Raw genomic sequence first — 24,940 nt, 5'->3', positions numbered from 1 at the left:
GCACAGAACAAGTTCACCAAGCTCCCTGCATGTACTATTTTGGCAAAAGGAAGTTGTCAAAATTATTTCAGAGTTCTTGAATCCTATTTACTGGTGTACTGGTGTAGCTGATTGCATTGCATTAACACATTATTTTTTAAAGTGTTAGTGCTTCAATTAGAACGTGTGTGATGTATGCAAAGAAACTGGAGAGTTAGAAACAGCCTAAAAATTAGAAAGATGACATTAACAAAAGCTACATTTTGATTTAAACTTCTGCAGAAAGTGAGACCACATACTACAACTAGAGATTTCAGTATGGCTTCTGTTTATTTTTGTCTAGCAATGTTATATTTTGGCAAAACTTAGGCAGCTTGGAGTGAGTCTCACTGTTCTTGTTCTTCTTCTCTCTGTCATCCTTCTAACTACTTAGCCCTCCAAATTCCTCTGGCTTCTGCATCTCATAGAAACATAGAATGGTAGGAAGGAACATTCAAATATCATCTCTTCCAACACCCCTGCCATGGGCAGCGTTGCTTTCCACTAGATCAGGTTGCCCAAAGCTTCATCCAACTTATCCGTGAACACTTCTACAACTCCTCTGGTCAACCTGTTTCAGTGCCTCACCAACCTCACAGTAAAAAACTTCTTCCTTATGTCTAATGTAAATCTATCATTTTTTAGTTTAAAAACTTTACCCCTTGTCCTGTCCCTACAGGCCCTAATAAAAAATGTCTTTCCATCTTTCTTATAAGCATTATTATCAATCAAAAGGCTGCAGTAAGGTCTCCCCAGTGCCATCTCTTTTCCAGGTGAAAAAATCCCAGCTCTCTTAGCCTTTCTTCACAGTCCTCTGATGATGTTTCTGGACTCACTGTAACAGATCCATGTCTTTTTTGTACTGAGGTACCATTGTTGGAAACAGTGCTTCAGGTGGGGTCCCCCAAGAGTGGAGTGTGAGAAACACCTCCATCAATCTACTGACTACTCTCTTGTTGCAGTCCAGGATATAACTGGCTTTCTGAACTACAAATGCATGTTGCCATCTCATGTCCAATTTTTCATTCACCAGAATGTCAAAGCGGTCTGCAGGGCAGCTCTCAATTCATTCATCACCTAGACTGTATTGATACCGGAGATGTTCCTGACCCAGGTGAAGGACCTTACATTTGGCCTTGTTGAACTTCCTGAGGTTGACAAGGGCCAATTTTTCAAGCCTGTCATGTCCCTGTAGATGACATCCCTTCTAACATATCAATAGTTTGTACTACTCATCTTGGTGTCTTCTGCAAACTTGCTGAGTATGCACTAAATCCTACTATCTCAATCATTAATGAAGATATTTAATAACGTTGTTCCCAGTACATACCCTAGAGGGACATCATTCATAACAGAGGGACTTGAAGCATCTTGCCCTCCATTCTTCTGCATCCCTCTGACTGGAAGCTGTTCCTGCCTCACCACCTCTCCAACAGGCTGCTTCTGCTTCTTTTGGCCTCTTTTTGCACTCATCCTAATGATATAAAGCCTGATACCAAACTTATCAGGTCAGAAGTACCTAGTTAGCTCAAACTTAACTAGGAACTGTAGTATGTGTTGTCTCAGAAGTTGGCATGTACTTCCAATTAAAAAACAAAACAAAACAAAAACAACAACAACAAAAACAAATAAAAGAAAAAAGTATTTCATAGTACAATTTTGAAAGAAATAATGGTTATTTTGCTCTCCTCTGCCTTGATAATCTGTAATTTGGCATGGTGGTAAAAAAATTACATTTAATGGATGATACTTTTTTTGTGTGTGTTTTTGTTTATAACTTTATATATGCATGCTACTTATTGTTTTTGTTGTGCGCCTGCCAACACACAAGGAGAAATAATGCTTATTATTCTTAGCTTTTTTGCTGGGTGCTAGATCTGGCAGAACCCTAGAAAGATGTAACTCTCCTATGAGCAAGATAATATGAGAGATTTTTATGGAAGGATAGCAGAGCATAAGAGACAGTAAAGAAGGAGTGCTGGGTGGCAGATTCATGATAGGATAAAAAAAAGCCTAAATAGGATAAATAAAAGCCTAGCTGCTTTCATTCTCAGTGTGTCATTGAACTAGGAAATATAATATTGAAAACAAAAAGAAAACTTATAAAAAAATATGTTTATATAGAAAATGTTGGGTGTCTCTGCCACTCGCTTTCTGAGCTGGCAATAGGAACCAGGAAGCTACATTAAGTGGCCTGTCTAGCTACAAATTAGAATTATTAGTGTGATTATTTCATTTCTAATTACTAATCTCTGTTTCAGTGCTAATGAAACAGAGCTCTCAGATATACATTTCTCAGATTGTCTAGTTTACACAGGAAACTTTCCTTTCTATTTATTGAGGATGAATGTTTCATAATTTTCCCAGTGAATTGACAAAATAATTACTTGAATGTTCACAGACTAGAATGGCTGATATATTCATGATCATTATCTACGAAACTATCTTCTACTGTCAACAAGTGGATTACATAGATTAAAAGGTCTTCAGGAACTACAGTTTCATTACTGACATGCATATGTTAGATAGTATACTTAACAATCCAGTAAAATTTCAGTCACACAGTGTTTACAAGATTTGCTGAAAAAGTACTGCCACAAAGTATTCCCAAATACATGTCCTTTGCCATAGGGTAAACAGCACAGAGCTAAAATACCATGCTGAAAATAGAAAAGTGCCTATATTTGCAGAAAATACTCAGGGAGCACTACATTCATTATAGATGTGATTGCAATCATGTTTCCTTTGGAAATCTTATTAAGGTTTATGATGCTGTGTTGTAAAGTTTGGACCAAAGGTAGGTCTGCATTCTTTTATTAAACAGTAAAATTCCTTCCAGTGTACATTTTTTCTGTGTTTGTGTGCATTGTGGAAGAATGTTTTTCCAAGAGCAATCACAACTGTTTATACTTTTGGGGTGAAAAGCTGTGGATATGGATTCTCTGGAACAGAATACATATATGTCTGCTAGAATTATATAATAGTTAACTTTAGTTAACTTTTTGTTTGTTTGTTTGTTTGTTTGTTTTAACTTACACAGGAATTGTTTTGTGAAACCATACTTTTTAATGTAGCATTTTCCTTCTGATTCCTTATGTGTCTCAGGTAGATTATAAATTGCTTGCTCACCTTGCGTTAAGAGCTGAAGGATATGTATGCATTTACAAGACAGAGCAGAGATGTGATCATTTTTTCAAAGCAAGAGTCCCTTTCATGGTGCCTTGTGCCCTTATTTACAGGTTCAATATGGCTACATCCCAATTCCATGTAGAGAAAAACAGCATTGCTTCCCAATCTGCCCATTTCCCAATATTCTGCAGAATTTCCAAGGTATCAGCACTTTGGAGGATATCAGAGGATCTGAGCTGTGAAGATATGAGGACCTTCACAGTGCACAATGCCCCCTTACATTACAACTATCCTGCCACTAGGACTGCTACATTCACCACTGAGCATTTTCATCCTTTGATGGAAATGGGTTAGGAGAGTTGGGTCCCTTTCCTTTATGTCTGTATTCCCCATGTTCTTTGCTTATAAGGAAGATGTCAATTCTGTGATGAGCACTTTGCATGATAAGTTTAAATGTTGATATTTCTACTGCAGTTCATTCATCTAAAATCATTTGTGTTTGTAAAGCAAACAAATGATTTTGTTCATAAGATAAATTAGTATTTGGTGAGACCAAAATAAGTAAAACATATTTACAAGAAAACTAAATAGCCTTTGTATACTGATCTCAGAGAAATCAGCATGAAAAGAACTGATTTTAATGATGATAGATTTTAGTATGATATTGTAAAGGTTTTTTTTTAAAAAAAATATTTGCTGGAAGTTATGTTAGAAAAACTAAAACACCTAAATATTGAAAAATGTTTAAAGAATAAATTAAATGACAATCAGAGTGTTTTTGTGTGTGTGTGTTTTGTTTTGTTTTGTTTTGTTTTCAGTTATATTCCAATGATAAACTTACAAGATTTCCTATAAGATATGCTGTCATACTACATTGTAATTAATCATGATGATCTTCTATCTTCACTTTCTTTGTGGGCCAGGGAATATGATGTAATGTATATGGGATATATAACAACATAATATACTTCATAAAATGCTTTATTAGACCAGTATGAAAAACACAGTTATCCTTATTTGTGACCTTTCCATCTGACTGTCAAAACTTGTATTTAAATCCTAATTTTAAATGAGATACCGCATCAATATATAATATACATATTTGTAGTATACATAGAAGAAAATAGATATTTTCAAATGCTGTTTATTTGCTTTTGCCAAACTCCAGCCTCTAATAAAAGGTAGAAAATGTGCATTCTTAACATCAGAGACAATAACCAGTGCAGTGGAATGACCTTTTCCCAAATCTGTAAGACTCTCAGTGTTCACTGTCACTATCTTGACAAAGTAAAACACATATTTCTCTAATTTTAAACCATTTGCAATATAGAATTGTCCGATCTATAGTTATTTATGCTTAAATTTTTCTAAAAGCTCTCTAGCATTTCCATGGACTAATATTTCAAAGAGATTTTATTTCAGTTGATTGAGCTACCACTCAAAGTTTTTGAAGAGAACACTCATAATTTTTTTATTTTTCATGTTATGCCTACATGTATATGAAGAATGTCTGATTTATAAATATTTATAATCAGTAGAGAACAGACGACTTGGTTTTTTTTTTTTTTTTTTTCTGCCAACCAGTTCTATTTTGAAAAATCAGTTGCTTCATAAGCTTTTGATATGCAGTCTGACTTCTTTTTCTCATCTGTATCAGTGTTTTTAAAAAACGTTCTTCTCACCTCCTAAAGATTTTGGTTCTTCAGCTGTTGTATGTTAACAACTATTGATTTCAATAGAAGTTCTGATTGCTTGATTCCTGCAGTGATATTTAATCTATTATAATAATGTAATTTATTTATCTTATATTTGGCATCAGACAGGAACTAAAATCTTCAGCACTACCCAATATTTTTAGACACTGAAATTTTAAGTATAGGTAAAAGCTGCAGAAGGAAAAAAAAAAAAAAAAAAAAAAAAAAAAAGGAATTAGCTTTCACATATGCATCTTTGTGAGACATTTCTGCAAACATGTAGTGTCAGACTTTTTAGCTAACCCATGTGATTTGCAGAGTATTGTTGAAAGGAGGAACATATTTAGCATATTTAGATACAGCTAGTAGTTCTGCACTGCATATACAAAGTAATGTACAGCAGTGAAGGAAAGACAATGGGCTGGCAGGCACTTCTGTACTGGTGACTTAGGTTCGTAGAAATACAATTAAAAATATCGAATATGCATATTACCATAAGTAATAAATTTAATAGCTATCTTTTTATATATATATATATTGTTTTGAAACTACAGGAGAATTTTCTGTCTTAAAGCTTTATGCTGCTACTCATTTCAGTCTAGAATATGAGTCCTTCTTGCAGTCCATAGTGTCTTTGATAGTCCTTTCAGGGATAAAAATTCTTGATTTACCTTTAAATTTTTAACATGACATATGTAAAAATAAATAAATAAATAAATAAATAAATAAATAAATAAATAAATAAATAAGAGAGATTTTCTTATTCCATTCTTGTTCCATATCTTGTATACTGGGTAATTGAAATATTATTTTGATAAATTATAGATTCTTACCTTTATTCAGTCAGTGTTGACTTCTTATTTGTTAGTGAGGTTTGTTTGTTTGTTTTTTTCAGAATATTCAGAAGCTGTTCCTGGCCTCCCCACTTCATATGCTGCTATTCTCAGAATCAAATCTGGTAGTTCATCTTTAGCCTCATTTAACTCAAAGAACAGACCACGATTAAGCAGTCCTTCATTAGGAAGTGTATCTTCACCAGGCTGGAGAGGAGCTGCACAACATTATCACTCCCCAACAAACCTTTACCACTTTTCAGAGGCCTTCAAACATGATGGTAAGTCTAGTTTCCTTCTCTGGTTCTTCGAAAAGCCCATGCTTATGTCTGGCCAACACAATTTTTCAAACACAGTATGTTTCTTATCAGTTTAATTCAGCATTTCTCAAACTTAATTTTGAATTTTATTAAACAAAGTAGAAATGGGCATCTTTCCCTTGAGATTCTTCCAATTAGCCATAAAGTCACTGGCTAAAATATTTATTAAAGATTACTATACGGAACTGTTTTATACAGTTTTTTGCTACATGAAAGTAGCAAGCTAGTGATTTGAAATTCCATTACAGCACAATTTGATCTGTGCAACTAGTATCTGTATATTTGAGAAGCAAAGTAATAAAATGTCAGACTCTGACAGTCTATATATATATACATATATATATTATTTGGATTTTTTCTAATTTAATCAAGAATGATAGTAACATAAATTAATGATGAATAGTAAATCTTATAAAATTGCTTTTTCTCTAAATTGTCTGCTTTGTATAGTCAATTCTGTTATATGCATAGCTACACTTATGGTGCAATATGGTTTCATTTACCTTTAAATACAATAATTCAAATAATATGTATTTTCTCATATTTGGGTACATTTAAAGAATCTGTGTTTCGTTAGTATTTATTTAATTATATTTACCTGAATTATGTAAGAAGAAAAAAGAAAAGATGAGAGAGAGAGAAAAGGAGAAAGTGAAGAAAGAAGGAGAGGGAGAGGGTAAAAAAAAAAAGACCACAGATCAACAACATTCATGCAGTATAATGATTGTGGTTACAGGATTACAGCTTCATTCAATAGGAGACACATTTATTTGTTTGTTTGTTTGTTTGTTTGTTTTATGGAAAGTACCTTGCATGCATTGAAAGATAATGGTACATGTGTTTTTTTTTTCCTGTGAACAGAAGTGGCTTATGTATAAACATGAACATGTTCCCTAAATGAAGCTTTATCTAGCAGACAAACAACTTGAATTAAGCAACCAGATAAATTTTGTTTCATAGCATTTCTGTTGCTGGTGCAGTTTTTTACATTTCTCTGTTTTCTGCGATATTGTTTGTAAGCACTGACTACACTAAATTCAGTTATTGTCCATGCACCAGACATTGATGAAACCTCCCAGGCAACCTAGTATGTGCAGGTGAAAAACAAAGTTCAAGATTAGAAGCAGTGTACTATCCTGGTCTTCAACATCATGAGTTAGAGACCAAAGTAGAAGGAAATGGTAGCTGTAAGGCAACAGAAAAGAGACTTTAGGAATAATGTAATATAATATGAAACTACAAAGCATTTTCTTCCTAATTGACCCTGATTTTTCCATTGTTTTCCTCTGGAAAACAGATTACTATGTTTAAATTTGATATGAAGTTTGACTGTTACATTTGAATCCTTTGACAAAGCTGAAAAAAATGTATACTTATCACTTTCTAAGAAAATAAGAGATGGTCTAGTGACCCTTAGGGTGCATTCTACCACCTAAATCCTTTGAATTTCCAGGAGATATACTGAGATTGTGCCTGGTATTGGTCAGCAATTGTGACTCTTCTCAATATACAGAGACCACATTTTCACTTTGCAGTTTAGCTTCTTCTGTTTTGCAGCAGAAAGTGAAGAACCACTAACTGGAGTTAAAATTTAAAAAGGGTCATAACTCGTAAGCCCCAGTGAACAGAGCACTTCACTCAGAAGAGGGGAACCTTAACTCTTTCTTTCAAGGACTGCATAAAACCGTCCCAGGAGTTACTCCATTACTTACAGGCCTTTGTATATCCAGCTGAGTAGAAGCAGACAGTTGCACAGACAGGTAAATATGAAGCACCTGAGTAATATTTTAAGAGCCCTTGATTATCTGAAGCACCTCCATGGCACAGACACAGGTATGAATTAGGACTTGAAAGAGACTATTGTACTTCAGGTACAACAGGAGTGAGGATCCTTTGTAAGGAGACTGGGCTCTGTAGGATATTCTGCATCATCGTAGAGGGTGAGAACATCTATATTCAGGCAACTGAATCCATTTTTTTCAAAACCTCTCTTAGTTCATGATATGGTATATTTTCTGTTAATTACTTATGTCTGAGATAAATATTTAACATTTAGAAAACAGAAATAAATTTACTTCCTCAATTATCTGTTTTCCCATTGACTTGAACTAAGTAAAATAAGTAAATTTATTGAGTTCAGTTTGGTCTTCAGACTTATTTAAGATTCTAAAGCTCTTGAAGAAAAAATATTTTAGTTATTTTCCTAATAATTTTAGTTATTCCTATTTCCTTTAGTTATTTTCCTACTTTTATGTGATAACTGATAAAGTTGGGTGATGGTATTTACTAGCCAGGGCATTCTAAATAAGGAAACGGTACAGCTCATGTATAGTCATAAGGTGCCTGCAACAAGTGACAGAACATTAATAATGGGGTGGGAGGGACATATTTTATGTTATTACAATTGAGAACTTGCATAATTCAAACATCTTTTATGTGGCATACACTTAGGAGCCAGATTTGCCATAAGAAATGACAGAATACTCAGCCTAAGTATAGGGGTTCTCAAGGGACTTAATTGATTTCCCAGCAGACATGCTCAGAGGCCTGACATGGCTCTTAATAAAGCTCTTCTTATACTGACGTTATGCTATTTAATTTGCACTCGCAGTATATCAGTATGGTTTTCTTGATATCACAAATTAAAAGAACTCTCCTGCAGCTCACTGCTGAATTTAAACTATATAGAACTACTTAGCGTAAACATGCAGTTAAGGCAATGCAGTCCTCTTCAAGCTATGTATCAATGCATAAAGTCATGACTAAAGAATTTGCACAGAAAGTGCACATTCATGAAGCGCATATTCATGCGATACTCGAAGAATCATAAAATTGTAAACTCAGTTGCAAACGAATTTTCTTACTGTTCCTAAAACTTTTGGAAACACAACAGTAAATAAATATTTGAAATTAACTTTGAATAAAGACTATCCTTCTATCTATGGTTTGATATCTTTTAGAAGAAAAGAAAGAGGAGGGTCTACCTCACAACAGAAAATGTTTGAATCAATGAATTTCAAGATGAGTCAGTTTTTTGTTGAATTTGAGTTCCTAGTTCCACACCGTCTGCTAGGTACTCTCAAACTACCTAAATAAGATAAAAAAGAAATAGTATTTTTTATAAAAGTGTGTGGGGAACAGAAAATCTTCCCTTGAGAAATTAAAATAGTAAACTGAGATATACCAATGAATCATAGAATAATTTGGATTAGAAGGGATCTTAAAGCACATCTAATTCCAAACCCCTGCCATGGGTAGGGACATTATCTGGTAGACCAAGTTGCTCAAAGCCCCATCCAGTCTGGCCTTGAACACTTCCAGGGATGGGGCATCCACAGCTTCTTCAGGCATCTTGTTCCAGTGCCTTATCACCCTCAGAGTAAATAATTTATTCTTTATACCTAGTCTAAATCTACTCTTTTTTAGTTAAAAAATATTACCCCTTGTCCTATCTTTACACTCCCTGAGAAAGAGTCTCTCTCCTGCTTTCCTGTAGAACCCCTTTAGGTACTGGAAGGCCACTGTAAGATCTCCTTCTCCAGGCTGAACAACACCAACTCCCTCAGCCTGTGTTCACAGAAGAGGTGCTCCAACCCCTTGATTCATCTTCATGGCCCTACTCTGGACTTGTTCTAACACATCCATGTCCTTCTTGTGGTGGGGGCCCCAGAGCTGAACATAGTACTCCAGGTGGGGTCTCACAAGAGCAGTGCAAAGGGGAAAAAATCACTTCCCTTGACCTGCTGGCACACTTCTTTTGATGCAACCCAGAATACAGTTGGCTTTCTGGGCTGCAAGTGCACATTGTTGGTTGAGCTTCTCATCAACCAACAACTTCAGGTCTTTTTCCTCAGGGCTGCTCTCAATCCATTCTCCACTCAGCCTGTATTTGTGCTTGGGATTGCCTTGGCCAAGATGCAGGCCCTTGTACTTGGCCTTGTTGAATATTGCTGACCATATGGAAAAGCCCCAATAATTATTACAATTGCTCACCACCCACTGACTGATGCCCATTCCATCCCCGAGCAGCAGCCCACACACGCCCTGGCCAGTCACCCCATATAATTGTTCAGCATGACGTCATATGGTATGGGACATCCCTTTGGCCAGTTTAGGCCAGCTGTCCTATTTCTGTCTCTTCCCAGCTCCTTGTGCACCCTCAACTTCGTTGCTGGCAGGGCAATATGAGAAGCAGAAAAGTCCTTGGGATAGTCTAAACATCAGCTAAACAACAATAATCTAAACAACAGCTAAAACATCAGTATTATTCTCATACCATATAAAAACATAGCACTAGGAAGCTACTAGGAAGAAAATTAACTATCCCAGCTGAAACCAGGACAAAGGCCGAGCTCTCATCAGCTTGGGAAAAAAGGGCTGTCACTCAAATACAGTGGGAGAAACCCCATAAGTCAGGCCCATTGGGAAAATGGCTGACACAAAGAGTCCACTATCATTCCTGTCTGTGAGGACAGCCTCTTAACTAGGACTGTTCATCCTGAGGCCCTTTGCCCCATCCCAGGGCCAGGGCCGAGGGAAGTGGAATTCAGCATGAGGTTGCAGACAAATAAATGGATTGTCTAAACACTGGGGAGTAGTTTAGGTGTTTAATACACATAGCTCCACTTCAACTTTCAACTTAAAAAAAAACTAATATCCTATGGATATACATGAAACTGGCAGATATGACACTGGACCTGGAAAAAAAAAAATAAAAATGCATGCCTCTAGATCAACCACACCAGGGCACCTCATATGGCACTAAATATTCATTTTAATTCTAGTGGTAATATCAAGAAGTCCACTGGCTCCACCTACAGACAGGTAACTCACCGCTGTTGCACAGAGTAGGGCTCATCTGTTAGGGCTGGACTGTGCAGCAGCACTTCAGGGGTTGTGAAGACCCTCACCTGACCTGAACCTACACCAGAATAGAGCAGGGCTGACACAAACATGGAACTCTGCTGGTCTGCTCTCCCAGCAGTTTTGCCCAAGACAGTAGCTTGTAAGCAATCTCCCTGTCTTTTGATTGCTTGTAAGCAATCTCCCTGTAAAACCCATGAGCTTTTACATCCTATTTCTCCCCTTTATTGCTGAGGAGGGGCAGTGAGTGGCTGGTGGCTTGCAGCTGGCAGATGTCAACCCACCATAATATGTAATGTACTACAGTAATGCTTTTTGGAGAGTATGTACTGTAAATATAGAAGGTTTTGTTTGTTTGTTTGTTTTGTTTGTTTTATTGTTTTAGCTTATGAATTGTTTAATGCTTATAATTATGTAAAAATTTGAACAAATATATAAGCCTGCTTGCTTTTGTAAAGTAGTTCATATGTATAAATGTGGTCAAACAGACTTTATAATTAGGCACTCAGGCACTTTTTTTTTTTTCTTTCTATTTTTGCTCAACAATCATGCATGTTTACTGCTATCTAAAAATCTGTCACCTTGGTTACTCATGGGATTAGCCTAAGGTCTCAGAAAACGTACTACAACAACTGTTCATGATAACACTGTGGTAAGACCCGGAGATGCACTTTTCAGGGAAGATTCTCAAAAGAAAAAAAAAAAAACAAAACAAAAAAAAAAACTTACTCAGTTTATTAGACCTGGGACTAACAACCAGCATTTATTAACCCTGATGTTGGCTTTCCCAAGCATAATAGAGCAGTCCTTCAGTATATTTTGTAAAAGTACACATGACCAATTTCTGTGAATATTAATGTGCAGTTATGTGCAGTTATGCTATAGGCAGAGGAAATTGTATTTAGGTTTTTAATGGTGATTAAATGTGTTTAATATGTGATACAACACTAAAAGATAAATTAAGATATTCCCAGTTGTAATCAGGTGAAATTCATCTGGTACTCCACTTCAAACTGGAATCCTCAAGCAGATTGCAGTCAAGCTCTCCTAGGTATTTGCTGTTGTTATTAATGCCTCTATAACTTGGAATTCCTGAATAAGTGAACATTCTCAAACAACACACCAAGATTAGCAATTAAAACCAAAGATATTTAAAAGTGAGGTCTTAACCCGTGTGTATTTTTCAATTGTAAAACTTCATCGCCATCTACTCAAAAATCTCCAGTCCTTAAAAAACAGTGATAGATGAGATTCATCTGTTCCTGAGAAATCCCATACTGATCACAAAATATGTTTTTTCCAAGTACCTCAGGTTTTAGTCTACATATTATTCTCTCAGGTATAAATATCTGCCTCAGAAATGATAAAATTAATATAATGGGTGAAGAAGATACTCAAAAATTTAAATGAAATAGTATTGGTGAATTGAAAATTGAAAAGCACTATGAAAATTAAAGAATTTATAGTAGTTTGAAGCCATCTATCTCAACGTTGATTATCGACTCAATTCCCTTACCAATAAATTAAATATTTAAAATTATAAGTTAGGATTATGGTTCCTTATTTCTGTTCTTTAATATGAAAAGGTTGAGAACTGCTAGTAAGTAATTTTTATTAAAAATAAAAGTTTATCAGTTAGTAGGATGGCAAAACACAGTCAGAATTCTATTACACTTTTTCACGAAAATTCAGAATTTTATCCTGCCAAATGGTAAGTCTCATAGTCTGTAGTATGAGTGGTGCCATGCACACACTTTTTTTTTTTAATTATTATTATTTATTATAAAAAAATGTATTAACTATATAAGTTTAGGTATGAATTACACTGCTTGTTTTCAGAGATGTAAGGCTGTGGACCTGAGTACCTGAGACTCACCCCACCATGAAACTGAAACATCAGCAGTGTGCACTGGCTTCTGGGAATTATTAAGTCCCACAATTTCAATGTAATGTTAAACTCCCTACACAAAAATCAGAATACAGTTAGCCTCAATTGGTGTTTTAGTAGATTTTGGATAAGTTATGGATTATCCATTATCTTCAATGGCGATTTTAAATATTGGCTAAAACATGTGCTCATCATTGATACAAATACTGAAGCCTTCACAAGGCTTTGTTTTATCTGAGCTTTTATTATCATTACGCATAAGAAGATTAAAACTTTAAATATAAATATATATGTCATGCAGTATTTTAATTTCATATTTATACTTATTTGGAAATATTTAAATGAAATGTTTATATGTGCAGTATGTTCCCTTCACTTCTTTTGAAATATAGACAGGAGGTATAGAACCAGCATTGCTAGTGACACTAGCACCTAACTAGTATTGCATCATTTACTTTCTAGCAATCCTAGATTGTAACAAAATATTTTACCTACAGTGTCACTCCTAGAGAGAAGGTAAAACCATTAGTGCTCATCAATACTTCCAAGCTGTACACCTCTTAATCTGTGTGGGATAACAACTAAAAGCATTATTTAGTTTTGCATTTATTAATCAATTCTTACTATTGCTAAACCCTAGCTTGATGAATGCTCTGATTATTTACAAACAGATTCTCTCTGTTGCGATGTGAGAAGTACGTATCTGAATTATAAGATGCAAACCATACAATACATTGTAACCATAAAATGACAGGTAAAACTCTGTTCCCATACATTTCATTGCAGCAAATAGGACAAAATGACTATTCTCTTGCTCATCCAAATCCATAGGTTCGTGCTTTGAATTTGATGTGTATTATAAGACTAAATGATTCAAGAGTTTGGAGCAAGGCTAAGGTGATTAAAATTCCACAGTCTTCTACTGCATAGTGAGCATACATGTTCACAAACAGTCTACCTGCAACCTTTTACTTTTCTGAAGGTTACACTTCCCTCTGCACATTATGAATGAATTGGAGTCATAGACATATTGTCTGGGTCTATACAGCTTTTCTTATCCAGAAATGTTAATTCATATGAAGATACAATATATGACAAAATTAGAGAAGACAGTGAAAGAAAATGAAATGTCAAACTTTCATTTACATTATATAATAGTAGCAACCAGTTGCTGCTATTAATTTAAAAAGCATTTTTTTTCTTAGCATATCTTTGACATAAAGAGGAAATGTGTTTCAGTTCTGATATGAGCTTCTGAAAGCATCAAGATAATTTTTGTTTACCTTGCTTCCTATAAACAGAGTTAATTCCTCTAGCATTCTTAATTCTCTTAAACTGCTCATTAGGCTTCAGGCCAAAATATGTCTATTGGGAAAGCTATTTTAATGCACTGGCTTAGTGCACACCTTAAATCTTACTACTTCACTGTTACATTAATATTTCTTTCTTACATATATATTAATTTTCTTTTAACTATTGCTTTTTAACACAGCGTCCGAGGTAATGTGATTCGAATCTCTAGATAACAAAGACAGTTTTTAATACTATCATCTAACTTTATAAATGCTAAAACACATTAATATTTATTCATATTTTCAAAACTTTTGCACTTCTATTTCCACAGAAAGTGTCAATTATGGGCCTGTGTTTGTACAAGAGCCAGATGATGTGATTTTTCCTACTGATTCTGAAGAGAAGAAAGTGTCTCTGAATTGTCAAGCTCATGGAAATCCTATCCCCACATACAGGTACATGTTTTAGAAGTTTTTGTATCTTTAAGAATATTTGGTCATAACAATATAACAGAAACACTTTAAAACTTTTGTGACCAAATCACATTCCTGATTCAATGATTTTTCTGATTCTGAATAAGCAAGAAAGATAAATGGGAGTAAGTAAAGGCAAAGCAATCTGTGAAATTTCAAATTATGTTATCTATGCATTGTATCTATCCATGTGAAGGGACTCCTTTTGCCTTGTTTTCTCACATATGACTGTAACAACTGACAAGATCAAAACCTTTAACTGATTTTTTTTCTAAAGACAACATCTTTAAAGATGGGAAATACTATCCTGTTTTATGGGGAAAGCAGCCAAGAACAGGTAAATTAAATTACATGATTGTCTAATACAAGGCACCATAGTTCAGCCATGTCTGGAATCTTTTCACTTACAAGACCAGCATCTTACTCTTTTGCAACCATTTTCTCTTCCCTGTTTTCCCACATATAGTGTTATTTGACAGTTAACTCATACAGATCTGTTATGTCACGTCTATGAGTCTGACAGTTCAGCATAATGGTGCCCACTTACAGGCAGAACCAGCACGCTGCAGTCACCTTACCCATTTGCTGTATCTGACTCTACTCGTATTTTTAAGAATTCCAAGTGATGTAGCAGGGCTGGGAGAACATATGGGTAATTATTTTTTCCAGACACCCTTTATATTTTCACACAGAATTATTCTTCACCTACTGAGGGAGAATAAGGACTCATCACCATTTTTTTTGTCTTATGTGACAGTCATTGATTCTTAGTTTTATTTTTTATCTATTACAATTATTTCACTTGTGGATTCTTTAGCATACTGGGTGAATTTTCCTTAGGCTTATTTGAGTCACAGAACTTGCACTTGCACTTCTATGGCACACATTCAAAGGCAGTACCCCCTTTAGATACCTCTACTACAACAGCACTGAATCTGCCTCAATGCAACAGATGTGATTCATTAAACTGATTTGGTAAGTGGCACAGACTCCTCAAACAACATAGACATGGCTAACATAGAACATAGGATTAGGAATGAGTGGCCAGAAAGTCTTCAAACTGGAATTGCCTGAACTCACTGTGGGATGAAAGACAGTGTTGCATTCCTTCTTACTGATAACCTCTGTGTAATTTCTATTGCATATTTATTACTTTGTTGATAAAAAATAATGTGTGCTAATTCTACACTCAGTTTAAGAGCTATCAGTCCATTCAACACCATAAGAGTCATGGGCAAAAGGTACAAATTACCAACAAAAGAGGGGAACCCTGTTCTCAGATCTCACAGACAACCTCATTAATACTAAAATCATAGAATGGTTTCGTTTGGAATGTACTTTTACAGATCAGATAATCTTTAGCTTAGCCATCACTACCATCTCTGCCATGGGCAGCGACAAATATTGTGGAAACATTCTCTTTTGGAAATCTATGGAGAATCTATGCCATCTCATTTCTTTCTTGGTCCAACCATTTTTACATTTTCCCAGAGGAATTCAATCAACAAACACTTTCAGCATATTCATTTCTTCAGTTCTCCAGAGATTCACTAGTACCAGCAGTCTCAGAAACAAGCTGACTTGACAGGTGTTCATGCAAGGAGAGCTTTGACCAGAAAGGTCTAATTCTAACAGCACTATTTAACTTCTCTTCCTTCTGTTGATACCACTTGTCCATACAGTGCATGCCATCACTACTATTCAGTGGAAGAAAAATAAAAGATATGCATGAATTTGTCAGGCATATACTGTTCTCAGGGAAGGTGAAGAGTGAATTTAGCCTCAAAATAAGATTATGGTAAAACAGAGGTTTGTTGTATTTATCCAATTTTTGCCAAGTGAAATATGGCGGAGATGGCATATTTCCATATCACCAAAGTCCCTATTGTATTATCTACAAGCACTGGACAATAGAGATCTTTATTTACCTGGGCTGTAAGGTCTATGCCACTAAGAATTCTTTTCATCCATAAACAAAATAGAGTGTAATTTTTCTTTTTCTATATTTCTTTTTAAGAAGTATGCAAAAAGACCTCTTAAAGAACTAAAAAAATTCCAAAACTGAGATTGTCTCTGCCATTTTTATTTCATTCCCTTAGTCTGTATAACTGATGGCACAATGTTCATAAACTCTTTACAAATTACTTTTTGCTAAGACATTGCTTCAAGCTAATTGCATGGAGAATGCTCATATCATTTCAGATATTCTTCCTGTTTGCAAAGATCTTTTTTCTCTTTATTCAAGCTCTATCCTGAAATCAAAATGTGTACCTTTTTTTTTTTTTTTTTTTTTTTTTTTTGTGAGTCAGTCTTTTAATCTAGTCAATGTATCTAAATGTTCTCACTTCTTAGATAATGGATGCCTCAGATAAATTGATTTCATTTTTTGCAAATCAGACTTCATTATTATAAGTCAGGACTCACTCAGTGAAGGACATAACTGAGATACCTTTGGTGAGAAATACGCATATTCACAAGCTTCCTGTGGGCTGTCACAAGGCACCAGCAATACTGAGTTAAAGGCAGGTGCAGAATTCCCTGAGATGCTAGTTCACTACACCTGTACTATTTGTGAAACACTGTGTTTACTAGTTGTTGTCGTTTAACTCTCATAGGTACACAGCCACGCACTCATTCCCCACCCACTGGGATGGAGGAAAGAATGAGAGGAGTTAAAGTGAGAACACTTGTGGGCTGAGATAAAGGCAGTTTAATAGGTAAAGCAAAATCTGTACGCACAAGGAAAACAAAATAAGGAATTCATTTACTAATTTCCATCAGCAGGTAGATGTTTAGGCATTTCCAGGAATGCAAGGCTCCATCACATGTAACAGTTACCTGGGAAGACAAACATGATAACTCTTGCCACACTCCTTCCTCCTTTTTTTCTCCCCATATCATATGGTGTGAAATATCCTTTTAGTCAGCTTGGATCAGTTGTCCTGGCTGCATCCTCTCCTAGCTTCTTGTGCAAGCCCAGCCTCCTTACTGGCAGGGCAGCACAACAAGTTGGCTCTGTGTGAGCACTGCTCTGCAAAAACTAACATTGGTGTTTTATCTAAAACATTTAATCACAAATCCAAATTATTGTGCTATGCAATCTACTGTGAAGAAAATTAACTCTATTGCAGCCAAAACCTGTACACAATTTTACTTAGGACACGTAATCTGGTTGGAAATTTTTTATCACAATCAGTTCTTGATAGAATAAAAACAGACGAGAAAAAAAAATAATAAAAAAGTATTTTTATTTTCTTACACCAAATTAGAATGTTATGAAATATTTTTTGTCATTTTCCTTCAAGAAATATATATAGAGAGAACTGATTTTCATCATCGGCTCATTGTCTTCTAAGTATTATATTTGTGTTTCTGTCCTCCCAAATCAGTCTAGCTAGATATAAGAAAACACATCATAAAATTCAGCATTGCTTTTCCTCTAATATGCTTAAATTATATTATCAGAATGCATGCAATCAGAATGGCCTTGGAGACTTATAGGTACGCAGCTGTAAAGCTCGAAGTATTGGGGTAGCCTTACAAAAACATATTTTTGCATTGAATTTAAACAAAAATGAAACTAAATGAAGTCAGCTACTCAAAGCAAACTGAATTTTGTTTCAATTCCCATTTGGAAATACCAAAATATGTCATTTTGACTTTTTCCTTATCTAAACATCCATCATTTCAAGATCAATTGATTTTGCACTTTTATTTCATATATATATATATATATTAACTTTCATAATGATTTTGTTCAAAATCTTGAATCATCAATAAACTGTTCAAGATGAAAAAATATTCTCTTATGCTCTGCTATGTATGGCTCTTTTTAAAGATGTGATTCTACAGACATTTCATTAATATTGCAGGGCAAGCAGGAGATCAGGCCCAGTCAGCATGGGTTTATGAAAGGCAGGTCCTGCTTGACGAACCTGATCTCCTTCTATGACAAAGTGACGCGCTGGGTGGATGAGGGAAAGGCTGTGGATGTGGTCTACCTTGACTTCAGCAAGGCTTTTGACACTTTTTACCACAGCATTCTCCTCAAGAAACTGGCTGCTCTTGGCTTGGACTGGCGCACGTTTCATTGGATTGGAAACTGGCTGGATAGCCGGGCCCAAAGAGTCGTGGTAAATGGAGTCAAACCCAGTTGGAGGCCAGTCACTAGTGGTGTTCCCCAGGGCTCGGTGCTGGGGCCAGTCCTCTTTAATATCTTCATCGATGATCTGGATGAGGGCATTGAGTGCACCCTCAGTAAGTTCGCAGACGACACCAAGCTAGTGCATGTGTCGATCTGCTCAAGGGTAGGAAAGCTCTGCAGGAGGATCTGGATAGGCTGCACCAATGGGCTGAGGTCAACTGCATGAAGTTCAACAAGGCCAAGTGCCGGGTCCTCCACTTGGGGTGCAATGACCCCAAGCAGTGCTACAGGCTGGGAGATGAGTGGTTGGAGAGCTGCCAGGCAGAGAAGGACCTGGGAGTGATAGTTGATAGTCGGCTGAATATGAGCCAGCAGGGTGCTCAGGTGGCCAAGAAGGCCAACAGCATCCTGGCTTGCAGTGTGGCCAGCAGGGCTAGGGAGGTGATCGTCCCCCTGTACTCGGCTCTGGTGAGGCCGCACCTCGAGTACTGTGTTCAGTTTTGGGCCCCTCGCTACAAGAAGGACATCGAGGTGCTTGAGCGAGTCCAGAGAAGGGCGACGAAGCTGGTGAGGGGCCTGGAGAACAAGTCCTACGAGGAGTGGCTGAGGGAGCTGGGCTTGTTCAGCCTAGAGAAGAGGAGGCTCAGGGGCGACCTTATCGCTCTCTACAGATACCTTAAAGGAGGCTGTAGTGACGTAGGGGTTGGCCTGTTCTCCCACGTGCCTGGTGACAGGACGAGGGGGAATGGGCTTAAGTTGTGCCAGGGGAGGTCCAGGTTAGATGTTAGAAAGAACTTCTTTACTGAAAGGGTTGTTAGACACTGGAACAGGCTGCCCAGGGAAGTGGTGGAGTCCCCATCCCTGGAAGTCTTTAAAAAACGTTTAGATGTAGAGCTTAGGGATATGGTTTAGTGGGGACTGTTAGTGTTAGGCCAGGGGTTGGACTCGATGATCTTGAGGTCTCTTCCAACCTAGAAATTCTGTGATTCTGTGATATCCTTTACAGTATAAAGATATTGTCAACGGTGCTCTATTTCTTACATTGAATGAGGCAGGGTTCCTCTGAGACCAAAAGTTCAATCATGATAAAATAGGCAAATAATAGTTTTACAGTTAAACTTAATTCTGACAATTCTGATTTTTGCATTAAGAAAAAATTAAGTACTCCAGCTGAATTTTGTTGTCTATACCTCATTCACCATGAGTGTTAACAAGATAGGATGAACCGATAATCATTTGGCTTCGTTAAATTTGCCTCTGGAATCTACGTGTTGTCAAGTTCAGTCTTTGCTGAATTCTGGCAAAGCCTGAATGTACCTGGCAGTTTCCTGATACAACTTTGAAACTGCAGAATGATTGTGAACTAGTCATAAAAGAAATATCTGTATCTCAGAATAATGATGTCACATTACACTTTTCATAGAGATTTGTCATACCTGTTATACTGCTTGTCTCTTCTTTGCAATATCAGAAACATTCATTTAACAATTTAATGTTCTTAACAGTTTAACACAAAAGCTAATTTAAAATGTGGGTTGCTTATGTGGATTGTTATTCTTTAATTAAGATATTGTACCCTTCTCAGAGATTATTTCTGAGTGGTGAAGTCTATTAATCTGCCTCCCAAAATCTCTCTTTTATCCAGTGGGCTGAGTATTGTTTTATTTTAATTTTTTTTCCAGTCTTTGGAGATGAATGAGAGGGGTGAGGCTTTTTGCTGGAGAATATCCCCATTCATAAAAAAATAACCCAACCCCAAAAAAATGCTCAGCAGAAAAATGTAGTGACTCTTAGGTTACTTCTGAACCTCAGAAGAATAAGTATTCACATGAGAATTACTCAGTGCTTCAGCTAAAGCGTGATATGATTCCTGCCGCTTAGCTTGTTCCACCTTTTCGTCACTCCACTCCTTGTCTATACTTTTAATTTCACTCCCAGACACCTCCCAAATTTAGTATTTCTTTTCCTAACTCCTCTGACCATAGCTTCCATTTATGTGGTAGCTGCCAGTCATTATCCTTGAAATTAACTAATTACAATTTCCCCAGATCCAGTCTTCTCTGAATTTCAAATATCTTGGCCCAGCTAACATTATTTTGCCTTTGTCCATTGCCAATATTACCAATATCTTTTACTTCACAGCAATCTGTGTACATAAATCCACCTCCCTGCTCTTCACAGGTTATGTTCTTCTACTTTCTGTAGTAAAATCAGATTTCTGCATTTCCTGGGCTAAGAACAAATGGTGAAAGAATTGAAAAAAAAAAAAAAAAAAAAAAAGTTCCAGCTCTCACACAGTGCAGACACAGATCTAAGGTCATCTGGGCCTAAGGCTTTAATAATAAAATATTAATTGAAACTTCACTTATTATAATCATGGTAAAACTCATAGTCTTGAGTTACTACACAGGCTATCTTTGAATAGCTTTCATCCTTAGCTGGTGCTATCAGGTTCTGTGTACTAATCTTGATGTCTTCCTTTGGCCATAAAATGCTCAAGTAGTTTTTTTTCTTTTTCTTTTTTTTTTTTTTTTTTTTTCCTAAGATGGCTTAGAAATGGAACTGAAATCGACATTGAAAGTGATTATCGCTACAGTTTAATAGAAGGAAGTTTGATCATCAGCAACCCCAGTGAAATGAAGGATTCTGGACAGTATCAGTGTTTAACCACCAACATGTTTGGTAGTATATTAAGCAGAGAGGCTGTTCTTCAGTTTGCATGTAAGTAACAATTTTTTTAACATGGATAAATCTGATCTTTACATTGTTTGATAAGGTTCTAAATTGTAATTTCAATATATTACATAAAAGTTGCACTGTCCACTGATGTTGCTGGGTTAGGATTTTAGAAATGGAAGTAAAATGTTCATTATGAAAGTGGTTTTTTGTTTGTTTGTTTGTTTGTTTTTGGTGATTTTTGACTTTGAAAATAGATAGAAACAAATTATAGATAAAATAAATAACTTTATTACTTGATCAAAAATTCTGTCCTTTAGTGACATATTTGAGTACTTCCCAATGATATATTTCACTCTGCTAATTTATTGAAACATATATCATTTTGCCATACTACCTGTGTAAGTGAGAAAGAACTAGAAACTTAGGCATTAACTACATCTATATACAAATGATAGTTTGCATCTATAATTATATGCATGCTTAAGCAAAATTTTAAATGTATATATATGTCCTATGTCCATGTTTACACATACATTTAAACATTATCAAAGTGATTTATTTATTTTATTTTTTTTTTTTTTTGTGTGTGTCTGTTAATGAGCAGCACAGAAACTGAAAATATCACAGTTTCTGGAATAATTCATTGCAGTATGCTTTCCAGGAGCTATTAACAATTCATGATCCTGAGTAATGCATATACTCCATCCATAGAATTCATGTTTTCAAATATACTAACAGAAGAAACATGCTCAGGATTTCAGATATCCTACATCCAGCCCTGGCTTTCCTTCAGCACTTTACAGGAAGGCATACATTTTTTACTGCTTTATCTGTGAAACTTCCTTAAGAGGCACAGATGCAGAAAGAACTCCATCCTTATTTCTCAGATCCTGCTGAAACTAGGACATTACCATGAAACATGAGGTAGTGAGCCAGACCTTTATACAACTGGAAAACAGTAGTGTCAAGAACAAGTTGCCTGTCTGCATCTGTTAACCCTTGTGACGTGGTGTACTCAGCAGAGTTAGTGTGGGGTTAGAGACCTTTTCTTACTCCACAGCCCCTTGTGAAATCCAGACCTCTCAAATCTCTTGTTTTTAGTCTTACCTTCTGTTTTTAGTCTTATCTGCTGCAGATGCTATCAAGCATTAGATACAGCTGGTGAGTGAGATGACTAGGGATGGTACTCTGGTGAATCTCTTGCTTGTTAGCAGAGAAGGACTTCTGAGTGGTATGGAGGTTGGAGTCTTTCTTGAGCATAGTGATCATGAATTAACAGAGTTTTTGATTCTTGGAAAAGTAAGGGGGGGTAGGAGTGGGTGGAGGGGACGTAGCAGAACTACCATCCTGGACTTCAAGAAGATTGTCTTTGGTCTGTTAAGAAGACTGGTTGGCAGAGTCTCCTGGGAGGCAGTCCTGAAGAGCAAAGGCTGAACACTCTTCAAGAAAGAAATCCTAAAGGCTAAAGGCTGGGAGCAGGCTGTCCCTACATGCCAAAAAATGAGCCAACATGGAAGACTGGCGTGGCTGCATACAGAGCTGTGGCTACAGTTCAGGAAGAAAAAGAGGGTTTATGACCTTTGGAAGAAGGGGTGTGTCACTCAGGAGGACTACAAAAATGTCATGAGACTGTGCAGGGACAAAATTAGAATGGCCAAAGCCCAATTTGAGCTCAACCTGGCTATCACTTTTAAAGATAATTTAATTTATATATATATGTATATATGTATATATATGTGTGTGTGTTTTTTTAAACACAAACAAGAAAAGGAGGACTAGGGAGAATCTCCATCCTTTATAGGATGTGGGGGGAGATATAGTGACAAGAAATACAGAAGAGGCTGAGGTACTTAATGCCTTCTTTGTCTCAGTCTGTAGCAGTAAAAACAGTTTTTCTCCCTGTACTCAGTCCCACCTCAGGACAGGGTGCAGAATGAAGCCTTCATAATCCACAAGGAAATGGCTAGCAACCTGCTAAACAACTTAGACATATTTGAATCTATGGGGCCAGGTGGGATCCACCCAAGGGTATTGAGGGAGCTGGAGGAAGTGCTCACCAAGCTTCTTTCCATCATTTATCAGCAGTCCTGGCTATCAGGGGAGGTCCTAGCTGAATGTCAGCTAGCAAATGTGATGCTCATCTACAAGAAGGGCCAGAAGGAGAATATGAGAAACTACAGGCCTGTAAGTCTGATCTCAGTGCTGGGAAAGCTCATGGAGCAGATTACCTTGAGTGCCATCATGCAGCACTTACAGGACAACCAGGTGATCAGCATAGGTTTATCAAAGGCAAGTCCTGCTTGATAAACCTGATCTCCTTCTACAACAAGGTGATGCATTCAGTGGATGAGGGAAAGGCTGTGGATGTGGTCTAGCTAGACTTCAGTAAGGCTTTTGACACCATTTCCCATAGCATTCTCCTGGAGAAATTTTCTGCTTATGGCTTGGATGGTTGTATACATTGTTGGGTTAAAAGCTGACTGGGTGGCCAGGCCTGAAGAGTCACAGTGAAAGGAGTTAAATCCAGTTGGAGGCCAGTCACTAGTTGTGTCCTCCAGGGCTCAGAGTACTGGGGCCAGTTCTCTTTGGTATCTTTATCAATGATCTGGAAGATAAGATCAAGTGCACTCTCAGTAAGTTCACAGGTGACACTAAGTTTGGCACAAGTGTTTATCTGCTTGAGGACAGGAGGGCTCTGCAGAGGGATCTGGATAGGCTGGACCGATGGGCCAAGGCCAACACTATGAGGTTCGACAAGGCTAAGTCCTGCACTTGGAACACAACCACCCCATACAATGCTACAGGCTGGGGGAAGAGTGGTTGGAAAGATGTCCAGTGGGAAAGGACCTGGGTGTACTGGTCGATAGCCGGCTGAATATGAGCCAGCAATGTGCTCAGGTGGCCGAGAAGGCCTACAACATCATGGCTTGTATCACAAATAGTGTGGCCAGCAGGACTAGGGAAATGATTGTCCCTCTGTACTTGTCTCCGGTGAAGCTGCATCTCGAGTACTGTGTTCGGTCTTAGGCCCCTCCAAGAAGGATATCAAGGTGTTGGAACTTGTCCAAAGAATGGCAATGAAGCTGGTGAAGGGTCTACAGAACAAGTCTTATGAGGAGTGGCTGAGGGAGCTAGAGTTGTTTAGCCTGTAAAAAAGGAGGCTCAGGGGAGACCTTATTGCACTCTATAATTACCTTAAAGGAGGATATAGTGGGGCAGGGATTGGTCTCTTTTTCCATGTGCCAAGTGATAAGATGAGGGAGAACGGTCCTAAGTTGTGCCGGGGAGCTTTAGGCTGGATATTAGGAAAAATTTCTTCATGGAGAGGGTGGTTAATCATTGGCATAGGGTGCCCAGGGAAGTGGTTAGTTACAATCCCTGGAGATCTTCAAAAACATCTAGATGTAGCGCTTAGTGACATGGTTAATGGTAGACTTGGCAGTGCCATATTTTGTCTTTTAGACAAGGTAACTATTGTAGAACAAATCAGTTGTTTAGAGAACCTGGCAACTGGTAAAATTATATTGTCCCAGGGCTCTGAACCTCAGGTCTCTGTTCCTGTTTCAGGAGCACTGAAGTCAAAGAGCATGGCTGTTTGACCTCCAG

At 36.9% G+C, this 24,940-nt stretch overlaps 1 protein-coding gene across 4 annotated transcripts in view; it reads left to right on the top strand.

Annotated features, from left to right (window-relative positions):
• CNTN5 (contactin 5) overlaps positions 1 to 24,940 on the top strand; it is a 698,727-nt gene that overhangs the window by 418,864 nt on the left and 254,923 nt on the right. For all 4 annotated transcript variants that reach the window (XM_038176391.2, XM_072032765.1, XM_072032763.1 and 1 more), the window contains 3 exons: positions 5,737 to 5,955; positions 14,370 to 14,493; positions 21,201 to 21,376. In XM_038176391.2, the coding sequence (XP_038032319.2) occupies positions 5,737 to 5,955; positions 14,370 to 14,493; positions 21,201 to 21,376 (519 nt within the window). The remainder of the gene's footprint in view (positions 1 to 5,736; positions 5,956 to 14,369; positions 14,494 to 21,200; positions 21,377 to 24,940) is intronic.

Source organism: Anas platyrhynchos, chromosome 1, assembly GCF_047663525.1.
Source record: "Anas platyrhynchos isolate ZD024472 breed Pekin duck chromosome 1, IASCAAS_PekinDuck_T2T, whole genome shotgun sequence".
Taxonomy (NCBI): domain Eukaryota; kingdom Metazoa; phylum Chordata; class Aves; order Anseriformes; family Anatidae; genus Anas; species Anas platyrhynchos.
The sequence above is the reverse complement of the archived record's forward strand: the minus strand, read 5'-3'. Positions and strand labels throughout refer to the sequence as shown.